Here is a 14906-nt window from a genome sequence, read left to right on the forward strand (position 1 = left end):
CTGGATTTGTAGCCTTAGGAATTTCTGAGCAACAGAACTACCTGTTGTGCTTTGTCCCTACTGAGTTCAGGGAAGCAGGGCTTTGTGTGTGCATTCTTTGTGAACAAACAGGATTGCCACCAAAGAATAGACCTGACTCATAGCACCATCCTCTTCTTACAGAAAGAATCTGGCAAGGCCTCAAATGCTACTGAAAGATTTGGGGCCAATTGGGTCACATTTTCTTTGTAACTTCTCCCCAAGTCATTGTCAATGCCAAGAAGGTAGCAGCTCATCACCTGCAAAAGCCACCTGCTGCTGTTTAATTTGCCTTGGTGTGAACAAAGATAAATAACTCGGCTATTTTTGCTTTCAACTGCCGTAGGGTTGTGCCCATGAATTGCTGAATGAACCCAGGCCTGCTGGCACCGTCCCAATATGACTCACTGCATTCTGCCTGAGAGAATCAGCTCTGTGATCTCAACAGCGCACAAAGCGCCCCTCCCAGAAATGACAACAGATTGGATGTGGTGTTTAAAAGCTGCCATATTACAGCCAGAGACACAAACCTCCGAACAGAGCAGTGCCGATCAATTGAATGTAAGGGACTTCACAGGCTCAGCGGAAAACTTTCCTCTGTCTACTTAAAGTGCTCCATCCGGATCTGCGCAGGGGCCCTGGTCTCAGTTAGGGTCTATGAAATGCCTCTCACAACGGGGGCCCTGAACTCTCAGCCAGAGTCTGTTCTGCACCTGGCACAATGCTACCCCCTCCCGAAATGAGTCGGTTTTACTCTTTCATTTCTACTTTGATTAGTAAAACATCTTTTAATAAGGAATCTCCCACTGCCACTTTGAACGGAAACAGTGATCCTCACGTGAGGATACTGTGACACCCATTTTTCCATGAAAAAAAAAAAAGACTTTTTCTCAAAAAAGAAAAAAGCAAACAACTTCTACAGCCCCACAACCCCACTCTGCCTTCCACCAACCTTAGTTACAACCAGCAGGGGTGACCCCAACACCCCCCCAGTCCTCAATTTCTCCCCATTCTGTGCCCTGAAGTGTCCAGCCCTCTCCTGGACAGCTCGGAGAAATTGTAAGGTTCGTTTGTTCCTTTAAAGACACAAGAGCACTTCACAGCTTATTAACTTAATTGGGGGTAGATACACCCTTCCCCACAGGCGCCGGCTTTTTCATTTCTCCGCATGTACTCAACCCCGGCTCCGCCCCAGACCCCGAACCCACTCAATCCCTTCCCCCAAGGCCCCATCCCCACCCCGCCTCTTCCCACCCCTCTCCGCCCCTTCCCCTGAATGCATCCCACCCCCATTACTCCCACTCCCCCCAGAGCCTCCTGCATGCCGCCGGACAGCTGATCCATGGCACGCGGGAAGCGCTGGAAGGGAGCGAGAGGAGCTGATTGGTGGGGCCGCTGGTGGGCGGGAGGTGATGTACAGTTAATTCAGTAGCTTATCACTTGAAGTTCAGCCCAGTAAATCTTTGCAATGGATCCTTCTGAAAAGTAAAACCCAGCCCGAGCTTCTCTCTCCTGCTGGGTGTAGACACTAGGCTGTCTTGTCCCCCACTTGTCAGCGTGAGGTTTTTGCCGCCGCCCCTTTTAGTTCAATGGGTTTGTGTGCTGCTTAGGAAATGGAGCTAAACACAGTCCTTTCTTTAGGAGAGACCTGTTTAACAACTCCGCCTGACACACCTAGTTTGAACACATTTTAGTGACCAGTCCAGTTGTGACAGACCCAGACCAGTGGGGTACAGGAGTCTGGTAGAAGGCAAATATACTGGCCACTGGATGAACAATTTTCTGTTCCCTGAGTGACCAGAGCAGGGGCTGCCCTAGGAACCTGCTAGAACCAATTAAGACAGGCAAGCTAATCAAGACACCGGGAGCCAATTAAGAACTTTCTAGAATCAATTATGGCAGGCAGGCTAATCAGGACACCTGGTTTAAAAAGGACCTCCCATCAGTTAGTGGGGGTGTGTGCAAGGAGCAGGGAGTAAGAAGGTGTGAAGAGTTCAAGTGTGATCAGGCTTCAAGGGGAAGATCCTGCAGTGAGGATAAGGAAGGTGTTGGGAGGAGGCCATGGGGAAATAGCTCAGGGAGTTGTTGCAGTCACGCAGCTGATACAGGGAACATTGTAGACCGCTGCTATCCACAGGGCCCTGGGCTGGAACCCGGTGTCGAGGGCAGGCTCGGGTTCCCCCATCCCCCCCAACTCCTGATCGGACACAGGAGGAGTTGACCTGCTCTGTGAGAAACACCAGAAGGGAAGGTCTAATTTGGAAAGGGATCTGGCCTGTCCCCGACCCACTAGGTGGGACACAGACTGCGGGGATTGTTCTCCGTTTCCCCCCATTGCTGGCCAATGATGAGGTGAGCTGAGTGAACGGCAGGTTTGAGCCTCTAGCAAAAGTGGCCAAACTGAGGGCTGCCGTGATCTCGGAGGCGAGCAAATCCGCCAAAAAGCGCAGGACCCACCAAGGCAGAGGAGGAACCTTGTCACACAGGGTATGTCCATAACCCTTAACAACCCTTGTGTACGTACATCACCCAAGGATATGAATGATCAGAGAGTTATTAGTTTTCAGATCATACCTCACAAAGTGCATTTTTCACAAAGATTGTTACGATAGTGTGTAGGGTGTAAATACTAGGGTCTAGTGTCACTGGTGACATGGTCTCTCGGCATCAAGGGTGAGAAAGGGCTGGTGTCGGATGGGGACCCAGTCTAGGAAGGGGAGTCACAGGGTCAACCACAAAAGCACAATGAGGAGAAGGACCTTGGGGATGCTGGCAGAGGGTCCAGCACTGTTCGTAGTGACGGTAGTAGATGGACTGGCACTGTTCAGAGTGAAGTTCACCACCATGAAAGTCACACCAGGCACATTCTCCTCGATCCAATCGTTGTAGGCATTCGGGCGGTTGTAGACCCCAGGGTAACCAGCAGCAACACTGTTCAGTGTTGTCTTCAGTAACCAGCTCACAATCCCAGCAAGGTACCAGGTCCCGTTCTCCTCACACACCAGGGGTCCCCCGGAGTCACCCTAGAGACAGGGAAAGAAATAGGATTGGAAGGAAGGGGACCACTCTCCATCATCCACAAGGACAGTGTTGGATTCTCCATCTCTCGCTGGCTTCACCTCCCCGCTGGCTGCCTTTCTGGGAGATGCTTTATCCAGACACAAGTCTTGGTGCTCAGTAAAGGGGTAATACAGTGAGACTGTAGACTGGGTTATACAGGAGGTCAGAATGGATGATTTAACGGCCCCTGATGACTTTATACTCTCTGTTCTCAATACTCTTGTCTAAACACTGGGGAATGAACTCAGGGCTCAGCCCTTCCATCTGGGCCCGTTTGGTGGGTCCCCCCCAACACACAACACCAAGTCAACAGGGAGAACGTGCTAGGAACTATGGGGTTTGCAATATCAGCCAGGGTCGGTGCCACACCCAGCACAAAGAGGCCCCAATCTCGGTCAGAGAATCTCACCGGGGCCGTCCCTTTATAGCCTTCCATGTACCCGGCACACATCATGTCGTCTTTGATGGGGTTGTCACCTACAGGCTTTTGTAATGCTTCCCGGAAGCGATCATTGCAGATCGTGGAGTCTACGGTGAGCACCTCCAGCTCCTGCAGTGTCTCCGCTAGGGAAGAACTCTCTGAAATGAAAGGCCCGAGGGCAGGGTGACTCACATGGCGTGAGTGGAAGTCACATAAAAAGCTGTCGCATTAAGGATCTATAAGAAGTTCCCAACTCTGGGGGGGAGGAAGGGGGTTAGACCAGGTGGGGCTGGAAGTCAGATCTCCTGATTTCTATGCCTGGCTCTGGAAGGGGAGTAGGGTCTAGTGGGGAGGGAGGGAGGTGGCCAGTTTAACTCATGCTAAAGGCAACAACCCAGATTTTAAAGATATTTTAGGTGTTGCTCTGCTCAGCTTTGCAGCCCCACCTGGGACCAGATTGTCAAAGGGATTTGGGCACCAATCGGCGCAGGAAGGTGCCCAGTGGGATTCTGAAAAGCTCATAGGCATCTGCAAAAGCTGGCACTTTCGAATCTAAAGTCTAACGGCGAGTCAATGGGAGTTGGGCACCTAAGCTGCACAGCGATGTTTGAGTACCCCATTTGGAGCCTATCTGAATCGTTACATGCCTAAATCACTTTGACACTCAGGCCTGTCGGGTGCACGTGTAAATTTTGAGCCTTGTCTACACACAGTTTGCCCTGGTTTTGTTCAATGGGTTTAAATCTCTGAGCAGATGCTGCTCAGTTCCAGGCCAGGTTAACACTTGGCCGTGAAGATATAATTAGGTGTGTAACTGCCCCCCGCACTAGACCCTACTACTTGCATCTGAAGAAGTGAGGTTCTTACCCACGAAAGCTTATGCTCCCAGTACTTCTGTTAGTCTCAAAGGTGCCACAGGACCCTCTGTTGCTTTTTAGGTGTGTGATTTGATCATTCTGGGTGCCAGCTGGTGGCCACCTCTGACACTACTTCCTATTGGTCTAGAGCCAGCATCGGTAAATATATGGGTGCCAACTACACCAACAGATGTGCTTTGAAACCCACATTAGGACACACACACACACACACACACACACACACATTCTTTGTGCCAGGAACTGACTCCCCCTGTGAGCTGAACCCACTAGATGGTGACATTGCTCAAACACACACTCACAGCTCCAAGAGTGGCTAATTGTCATTTAGCTTAAACCTGCTCTGAAATGATTAAGAGAACATGGCTTTCACGCAAAATAAGAGCATCCACACAGCTTGAGGTGCTGGAGTAACTAGATCATCCCTTAGCATCATACCGAGACAGGGGTCATCCCCGGTGTATAACTACAGAGCTGCGGTTATGTCACTGTCCAACCATATAAAGCTGCTTGTACAACTGTGTAGCTGTATAACTAGGCTTGGCAGAATCCAATTATTGCTACTTTATAATTGGATGGATAGTATTGAGGTTTCTTTTTAAGGGTTATTTTTATTTTCATCCACGGGGGGGGAGGGATAGCTCAGTGGTTTGAGCTTTGGCCTGCTAAACCCAGGGTTGTGAGTTCAATCGTTGAGGGGGCCATTTAGGGATCTAGGGCAAAAATCAGTACTTGGTCCTGCTAGTGAAGGCAGGGGGCTGGACTCGATGACCTTTCAAGGTCCCTTCCAGTTCTAGGAGATGGGATGGGATATCTCCTTTTAAATTTTCACAAAATTATGGATTTAAGTTTTTTTTTTTTTTTTTCATTTTGTTGATTTCCATTTTCACAGCCGTGGAAGAACATGGGGTTGGGCCAAGCAATAACAATTTGAGGACAGTAGAGGCTGAGATTCAAAGAATCAAAGTTGTATAACCCTTAAAACAAAAATTGTCGGTATCCTATGTCTAAGAAGTTCTCAAACAGCATTTTTCTGCCTTTGCCTATCTTTCAATGTCAATGATTACCAATGGAAATATTTTTTCATCCATGCAGGGTGAAATCAATGCTGTCTGACCAAAATCAAATCCTTCCAGGCCCGTGTATAATGGTGCCTGCAAAAGTGTGCAGCTGTATAACATAGGACAATTGTAAAACCACATAACTGCGGCTGTACGACCATACCTGTAGAACTATATAACTGGGTAACTGTACAACTGTGGCTGTTTAAACATAAGATCATAAGAACGGCCATACTGGGTCCACCTCTACCAGTATCCGGTCTTCTGACAGTGGCCGGTGCCATTCAGAGGAAATGAACAGAACAAGGCCATTTTGAGTGATCCATCCCCTGTTGTCAGGTCCCAGCTTGTGGGAGTCAGAGGCTTAGGTGCCCCCAGGGCATGGGGTTGCATCCCTGACCATTGATGGACTTATCCTCCATGAACTTATCTAATTCTTTTTTGAACTTTTGGCCTTCACAACATCCCCTGGCAACAAGTTCCACAGGTTGACTGTGTGTTGCGTGAAGAAATTCTTCCTTTTGTTTGTTTTTCAAACCTGCTGCCTATTAATTTCATGGGGTGACCGCTGGTTCTTGTGTTCTATGAAGGGGTAAATAACACTTCCCTGTTTGCTTTCTCCACACCATTCGTGATTTTATAGACCTCTATCACATCCCCACCTTATAACTCTGTAACCGCACAACTGTGCCTGTGTAACAATGTAACCGTATATCTCTCAGTCTGTGTACAGATGACGTTACAGTCACCCCGCCCGTAGCCTTCACCAGGTGCTGGGTCTTTCCCCTGCCCTTCCCCTCTCTAACAGCTACGAGTCTGCCTCACCTTGGGGGTGAATGTTCCCCCAACCAGTCACCCAGCAGGTGTCTCCAGCAGGCACATGGATGGAGGCATCAAGCAGGCACACGGGGCTGATGGTGGCCGTGAAGGCAATTGGCTTCTCCAGCTCCACCAGGGCGATGTCGGCAAGAAAAGTGCTACTGTTGTAGTTGGGATGGGGGACCACCTGCTTCACCGATGAGAACGTCTGGGTTGGGGTCTCACTGACAATCCGTTTTTCACCGAGCTGCACCCGATATGATGAATTGGCTACAGATCTGGATGCAAGAAAATCTGATTAGGGAAAATCCACCCAGCAATGCCTCACAGGGACAGCTCGCCTGGTGCTGAGGTACAGCTGGCTCTGGGGTGGAGCGGCTGGGGAACAGCCACACAGCGATGTTGCACAACAGGAAGCCAGTGGGGAGGGAGAGGGAGTCTTTCCAGAACAGCCGCAGTCACTGTCTCTGCCCTGCCTGGGGTACTCACGGATCGAAGCAATGAGCTCCTGACACCACCCAGCTCTCAGAGATGAGGGCACCGCCGCAGATGTGGGAGCCATTTTGCCGCACGCTGACCTGCCAGGGCCAGGCCCCAGCCTTGGCATCTTGACCATTCAAGATGCGCCCTGAGACCAACTGCTTGCCACAGCCTGGGAAGAAAAGAGGGAAACTGCATTATCCCCGTGCAAGGGAGCTAAAGTGAGGAGAGTGTAAATAAGTTACATGTGTTACCTGACGATAAGAGAGCAACTGTTTCCCTCCCAGAGCCTGGGATAGAACCTAGGAGTCCTGACTCCCAACTCGCCTGCTCTAACCCATCCACCCCCACTCCCTTCCAAGAGCTGGGGCTAGAACCCATGAGTCCTGGCTCATAGCCACACGCTGGTTGCACATGTCAGGGCAGCTAATGCTAATGTTTTGCTTTTGGCACTTTACCTGCCTGATTCTAACTCCCACGAGCACTGTGACACTTTCTGTGGTAACCCCCTGCTCCCAGCAGGAGGGAGGCAAGTCTGTGCCCACCATGGGAAACCCTCCCAGCCACCAGCTTCTGGTATCCCAGGTGCTCCATGAGCCCTGCTCTATCCCTCTGCAGGTGGCAATTTATACACCTGACTCCGTTACACTCCAGTGCCCAGTCCCCTGTCTTCTGCGCACCTTCAATGTGCACCAATCTGCTGCCTCCATGGAAACAACGTTCCCCAGCACCCGGCTTCCCCTCAGTTCAACCCTCTCCTTAGCTCCTGGCACCTGGACATGTCTATAGTAAAACCAAGCTGAAGTTGATTTAGCAGAGGTTGAGGCAGAGATTCAAACTAAAGGCAAGGAACAGTACGTGGAAATGTAAGGTTACAGGTAGAAGAAAAACAAAACAGTCTACAGCCTGTACCTGTTAGCAAGGTACTGTCCTGTCCGATAAGGTGTTTCTCACCCCATGGTTAGTTCTTCCAGCCCTTGTCCAGCCCATAAAGCTGGGATCCACCCAACACCCAGCTCCACTGTAATGGACCAAGCTTCTGCTCTTATCCAGTCACAAGGTCCCTGTGACATTCTGTACCTCGGGGGAATACCCTGCACCCCCATGTTCATCCTTATAATATGCTTGTGTGATATCTAATGCAAAGTCTGTCATGTCAGGTGTCTTTGGAAGCTCACGATGCACTGAGCATTGTTTTTATAGTGATGTTATAGTAATTGTTGTTACACTAATGTTATAGGCTGTAATTTCATGTATATAGTTATCAGGCTGAACATGTATCCTCATGGCTTAAAACAGGCCCAGGCAAAACTTTCCAAGAGCAGAGCGGCAGTTCACACATCAGGGCATGTATGGGACATACCCAGCCCAACCTCACAGGAACAAAGGACACTGGCCTAAGCAACAACAAAGGATCAGTTGGACTCTCGAGTGAGTCACTCCCCTTCCTCTGGTTAGTTTGGGACTGTGATGAGGTAATGCTCACCTGTCTCGGGGGGGGGGGGCAAAGCCAAGGGGGAAAAAAGGACACGATGGAAGGGAAACACGTTTGCCATGCTCTTCTTCTCTCTTCCACCTCCATCTATAGACATCACCACTAAGCGATGGAAGCGCTGATCAAAGGGGAGAACCTGGCTGAAAGGCAACCAGCCAGCCTGTGGTGAGAAGCATCTAAGTTTCTAAGGGCATTGAAAGTGTTAAGATCAGCTTAGAATGCGTTTTTGCTTTTATTTCATTTGACCAAATCTGACTTCTTGTACTTTGACTTATAATCACTTAAAATCTATCTTTGTAGTTAATAAATGTTTGTTCTACCAGAAGCAGTGCATTTGGTTTGAAGCATGTCAGAGACTCCCCTTGGGATAACAAGCCAGGTACATATACATTTTTGTTAAATTGACTTATGTCCATTTATCCTTTTACGTAGGGACTGTCCAGTTTGGCCGATGTACATAGCAGAGGGGCATCGCTGGCACATGATGGCATATATAACATTGGGGGACATGCAGGTGAATGAGCCGGTGATGTTGTAGCTGATCTGGTTAGGTCCTGTGATGGTGTTGCTGGTGTAGATATGTGGGCAGAGTTGGCATCGAGGTTTGTGGCATGGATTGATTCCTGAGTTAGAGTTGTTATGGTGCGGTGCGTGGTTGCTGGTGAGAATATGCTTAAGGTTGGCAGGTTGTCTGTGGGCGAGGACTGGCCTGCCTCCCAAGGTCTGTGAAAGTGAGGGATCATTGTCCAGGATGGGTTGTAGATCACTGATGATGCGTTGGAGAGGTTTAAGCTGAGGACTGTAGGTGATGGCCAGTGGAGTTCTGTTGGTTTCTTTCTTGAGCTTGTCTTGTAGCAGGAGGCTTCTGGGTACACATCTGGCTCTGTTGATTTGTTTCCTTATTTCCTTGTGCGGGTATCATAGTTTTGAGAATGCTTGGTGAAGATCTTGTAGGTGTTGGTCTCTGTCTGAGGGGTTGGAGCAGATGCGGTTGTACCTCAGTGCTTGGCTGTAGACGATGGATCGTGTGGTGTGACCGGGGTGGAAGCTGGAGGCATGAAGGTAGGCGTAGCGGTCGGTGGGTTTTCGGTATAGGGTGGTGTTAAAGTGGCCATCGCTTATTTGTACTGTGGTGTCTAGGAAGTGGACCTCCCGTGTAGATTGGTCCAGGCTGAGGTTGATGGTGGGGTGGAAGCTGTTGAAAGCATGGTGGAATTCTTCCAGAATCTCCTTCCCATGGGTCCAGATGATGAAGCTGTCGTCGATGTAGCATAGGTAGAGGAGGGGTGTGAGTGGACAAGAGCGGAGGAAGCGTTGTTCCAGGTCAGACATAAAAATGTTAGCATATTGTGGGGCCATGCGGGTGCCCATGGTGGTGCCACTGGTCTGGAGGTATATATTGTCACCAAATTTGAAATAGTTGTGCGTGAGGATAATGTCACAGAGCTCAGCAACAAGTTGTGCTGTGTCATCATCAGGGATACTCTGAAACTTGTCAGTAACAGCCGTGTTAGTCTGTATCCGCAAAAAGAAGAACAGGAGTACTTGTGGCACCTTAGAGACTAACACATTTATTAGAGCATAAGCTTTCGTGGACTACAGCCCACTTCTTCGGATGCATATAGAATGGAACATATAATGAGGAGATATATATATACACACATACAGAGAGCATAAACAAGTGGGAGTTGTCTTACTAACTCTGAGAGGCCAATTAATTAAGAGAAAAAAAAAAAAAAAAAAACTTTTGAAGTGATAATCAAGCTAGCCGAGTACAGACAGTGTGATAAGAAGTGTGAGAGTACTTACAAGGGGAGATAGTCAACGTTTGTAATGGCTCAGCCATTCCCAGTCCTTATTCAAACCGGAGTTGATTGTGTCTAGTTTGCATATCAATTCTAGCTCTGCAGTCTCTCTTTGGAGTCTGTTTTTGAAGTTTTTCTGTTGTAATATAGCCACCCGCAGGTCTGTCACTGAATGACCAGACAGGTTAAAGTGTTCTCCCACTGGTTTTTGAGTATTTTGATTCCTGATGTCATATTTGTGTCCATTAATTCTTTTGCGTAGAGACTGTCCGGTTTGGCCAATGTACATGGCAGAGGGGCATTGCTGGCACATGATGGCATAGATCACATTGGTAGATGTGCAGGTGAACGAGCCCCTGATGGTATGGCTGATGTGATTAGGTCCTATGATGATGTCACTTGAATAGATATGTGGACAGAGTTGGCATCGGGGTTTGTTACAAGGATAGGTTCCTGGGTTAGTGGTTTTGTTCAGTGATGTGTGGTTGCTGGTGAGTATTTGCTTTAGGTTGGGGGGTTGTCTGTAAGCGAGGACAGACAACCCCCCAACCTAAAGCAAATACTCACCAGCAACCACACATCACTGAACAAAACCACTAACCCAGGAACCTATCCTTGTAACAAACCCCGATGCCAACTCTGTCCACATATCTATTCAAGTGACATCATCATAGGACCTAATCACATCAGCCATACCATCAGGGGCTCGTTCACCTGCACATCTACCAATGTGATCTATGCCATCATGTGCCAGCAATGCCCCTCTGCCATGTACATTGGCCAAACCGGACAGTCTCTACGCAAAAGAATTAATGGACACAAATCTGACATCAGGAATCAAAATACTCAAAAACCAGTGGGAGAACACTTTAACCTGTCTGGTCATTCAGTGACAGACCTGCGGGTGGCTATATTACAACAGAAAAACTTCAAAAACAGACTCCAAAGAGAGACTGCAGAGCTAGAATTGATATGCAAACTAGACACAATCAACTCCGGTTTGAATAAGGACTGGGAATGGCTGAGCCATTACAAACGTTGACTATCTCCCCTTGTAAGTACTCTCACACTTCTTATCACACTGTCTGTACTCGGCTAGCTTGATTATCACTTCAAAAGTTTTTTTTTTTTTTTTTTCTCTTAATTAATTGGCCTCTCAGAGTTGGTAAGACAACTCCCACCTGTTTATGCTCTCTGTATGTGTGTATATATATCTCCTCATTATATGTTCCATTCTATATGCATCCGAAGAAGTGGGCTGTAGTCCACGAAAGCTTATGCTCTAATAAATTTGTTAGTCTCTAAGGTGCCACAAGTACTCCTATCAGGGATACTGTTCCTGGCAGCTTGTATTCCATCTGTGTGTGGGATGTTTGTGTAGAGAGCCTCTACATCCATGGTGGCTAGGATGGTGTTTTCTGGGAGGTCACCAATACATTGTAGTTTTCTCAGGAAATCAGTGGTGTCACAGAGATAGCTGGGAGTGCTGGTGGCGTAGGGTCTGAGTAGGGAGTCCACATATCCAGACAGTCCTTCAGTGAGAGTGCCAATGCCCGAGATGATGGGGCGTCCAGGATTTCCAGGTTTGTGGATCTTAGGTAGTAGATAGAATAACCCCGGTCGGGGCTCTAAGGGTATGTTGATTTGTTCCTGTGTTAGTGTAGGGAGTGTCCTGAGTAGATGGTGCAGTTTCTTAGTATATTCCTCAGTGGGATCTGAGGAAAGCGGCCTGTAGAATTTGGTATTGGAAACTTGTCTGGCAGCCTCCGTCTGGTAGTCAGACCTGTTCATGATGACAACAGCACCTCCTTTATCAGCCTCTTTGATGATAATGTCAGGGTGGTTTCTGAGGCTGTGGATGGCATTGCGTTCTGCACGACTTAGGTTATGAGGCAGGCGATGTTGTTTTTCCACAATTTCTGCCTGTGCACGTCGGCGGAAGCATTCTATGTATAGGTCCAGACTGTCATTTCGACCCTCAGGAGGAGTCCATGTGGAGTTCTCCTTCCTGTGTTGTTGGTGGAAGGGTATCTGTGTATCAGTGCACTGTTCAGTGTTATCTTGAAAGTATTCTTTGAGTCGGAGGCGGCGAAAGTAGGCTTCCAGATCACCGCAGAACTGTATCATGTTCGTGGGGGTGCTGGGGCAAAAAGAGAGTCCCCGAGATAGGACAGACTCTTCTGCTGGGTTGAATGTGTAGCTGGATAAATTGAGGATATTGCTGGGTGAGTTAGGTGTACCATTGTTGTGGCCCCATGTGGCAGGTGGGAGTTTAGACAGCTTACCGTCCTTTTTCCTTTGAGTATAGGGTTACATCAGGTTATGCTGAGGTATTATCAGGGGGACTAGAAGCCGAAGAGAGAGAACTCTGCATCCCATTGAAATCACAGGACTAATTCTGGGAGGTGGAATGCAACTGGAACACCTGGGTTCCCTTGCAATTCACGGGCACAGCCCCAGGGCATTTAAAGGTAAAAGTGTTATTTACATAAGAAAATTAAATTAATACAAGCTGTCTTGGTAAAACTTTAACTCTCCCTGGTTCTGCCACTCTGTGGAAAAGAAATCAAGAAAGCAAGCAAGCCCATATTTCAACCCTAACCCCCATTATAAACTCTCTCATAACCCCAATGATAACCTTCACGCAATGATACCCTTAACCCCAAAATAACCTTAACCCTTACCCCGAGCCCTGATAATATCAACTTATCAACCCTGCTCTAACTATCCCCTTCTCCCGCCCCATGACTGGGATAGGACCCAGGAGCCCTGACTGCCAGCCTCATTCTCACTCCACATGCCCACAGCAGGTAAGACTGGCATTTTCCTGTGAGTGTCTTACCTGTCTGATTCTGACTCCCCTGAGCACCTAGGGAGCAAAGAAGTCACAGATATTAATGTGTGAAGGGTGGGGGGAGTGATACACAGTCATTGCTGTACATTATACACAGTCTGCACAGTGTCTCTGAGAGAACGGGTGCCAGTCACTTCACTCACAGTTCTCAGGCTCCTCCCACTCTCCTGAAACAGCCCTGCTAGCCTCAACAACAGTTAAACATCTTAGCAGCATTGCTATTCAACTCACCATCTGTAGGTTCCAGAGTCAACAACACCCAGTGTTCTGAATGGGGTGGCTCAGGAGTGAATGTAGAAATAGGGGCTAGATAGGGAGGGGGGGCGGTCTATGAATGGCAAAGGGGTTGGATTCACCTATTCTTCACTAGCCCAATTCCCTCCCCCACAAGCCAGTTTCTCTCCCCTCCCTATGGGAGGTAGTGCCCCATCTCCCATCTCACCTCCACCCCACACTCACCCTGAGCCAGGCTCATTGCCAGCAGTGCTATGGCCAGTGGGGAGCAGAGATGTCCCATGATCCAGCCTCACCTGGTCCTCTCTTAGCTAAAACTAGCTGCCTCTATCTCCCCGATCAAAGCCCATCTGGGGAATGAACGCACCTGGGCAGGTTTTTATAGACACCGCTCCTGCCTCCGCCCTCCCCAGAGCTAGGGAGAACAGATATGACTGATCCCACAATGAGCTGCTCAAGGAAACAAATGCTGCCAAATTCAGCACGCAAGCAAGGCATGACCGTTTTCATTCTGTTCTGCCTGTAATTGCCCCACTAGTGGCAGGCTGAAAAACCAAACAAAAACTCGCAATGGCCAAGGTTAACATGAGGAGGTGTATGGTGATTTCTCTGTTTCATTAGCAATTGAATGTGCCAAGAACAGATGGCCAAGGACAGTGCCCCAGCAAAGCTAAGGTTGTAATGGGGGTATGGTTATCGGGGGGGGGGGGGTCATAGATTCTAAGGTGAGAAGGCACCACTGTGATCAGCTAGTCTGACCCCTTGTATAACACAGGCCATAGACCAGCCCCCCAATAAGTCCTAGAGCAGAGCTTTTAGAACAACTGCCAGTCTTGATTTAAAATTGTCAGTGAGGAAGAACCTACCATGGTCCTTGGCAAATTTTTTCAGTGGTTAATTACTCTCACCATTAAAATTTTACACCTTATCTCCAGCCATTGGATCATGGTAGACCTTTGTGTGCTAGATTGAAGAGGCCATTATTAAATATTTGCTCCTGTGATGGGGAGTTCACCCTGCACAGGGCCTGGCAAGGTTAAGATGGCTAAGTGGACCAATTAAACTGTAACCAGGTGTAAGCGTGCAGACTCACCCCTGCGGCGCCTCCTGTTGGTTGTCCTCAGGAATTAGCTCACCAGCCATCAGAGTGCTCTCTGCAGGCCGGTGTCCCACCTGTCATTGGCCCCCATGTCCCTCCCAGGACCCCAGTGCCCTTGTTTTGAGTGTTGCCCCCCTGGCAGTACCCCACTCTCTCTGGGTCTCCCCACCCAGGGGAGACCCTACCCACTATCCCCACATCACCATCTAGCCCCTGCACCCTGGGGCAGACTGCCATCTATCAGCCAATCATCACAGGCAACAAGGGGCTTGGACTGGCTGCCTTTACCCACCCTCAGGCTGCAACCCCAATACTTATGTGGGCCTAGGACCAGGCCCTGCAGCCTGGGGAGTTGCTGGCCTAGGGCTTCCCAGCCCCCGAGGCCTTTCCCCAGCCCTGCTGCACTCTAGGTCCCCGGTGAGTTCCCTGCAGCCAGGCCTGTCTCTCTATACAGCCAGAGAAAGACTCCTCAGCTTCTGGCTGGCCTGGCCTTCTTATAAGGCCTAGTTGCTCCGTTTGGGGCATGGCCCCAGCTGCAGCCACTTCCGCCAATCAGCCGGGGTTTTGCTCCCTTCTGCAGCCCCAGCCCTCTGCAGGGCTTTTCCAACCCCTTCAGGGCTGGAGCGGGTGTTCACCCTGCTACACCAGGCCTTAGTGGGTCACAACTGAGTATGCCAAATTGAGG

General features: G+C 49.1%; 1 protein-coding gene across 2 annotated transcripts; it reads right to left on the bottom strand.

Moving 5' to 3' along the window:
- Positions 1 to 1392: 1392 nt before the first annotated feature.
- LOC128835278 (serine protease 27-like) lies at positions 1393 to 13442 on the bottom strand. Of its 2 annotated transcripts, XM_054024621.1 has the most exons (6): positions 13348 to 13442; positions 12877 to 12903; positions 6744 to 6906; positions 6261 to 6532; positions 3488 to 3657; positions 1393 to 3041 (listed from the first exon to the last, which is right to left on the bottom strand). In XM_054024621.1, the coding sequence occupies exons 1-6, from the start codon at positions 13403 to 13405 to the stop codon at positions 2739 to 2741; spliced, it is 993 nt and encodes a 330-aa protein (XP_053880596.1). In that variant the 5' UTR covers positions 13406 to 13442; the 3' UTR covers positions 1393 to 2738. The 2 variants fall into 2 exon arrangements, with proteins under 2 accessions (XP_053880596.1, XP_053880597.1); XM_054024622.1 differs by lacking the exon at positions 12877 to 12903.
- Positions 13443 to 14906: the final 1464 nt, after the last annotated feature.

This window comes from Malaclemys terrapin, chromosome 4 (assembly GCF_027887155.1).
Source record: "Malaclemys terrapin pileata isolate rMalTer1 chromosome 4, rMalTer1.hap1, whole genome shotgun sequence".
Taxonomy (NCBI): Eukaryota; Metazoa; Chordata; order Testudines; family Emydidae; genus Malaclemys; species Malaclemys terrapin.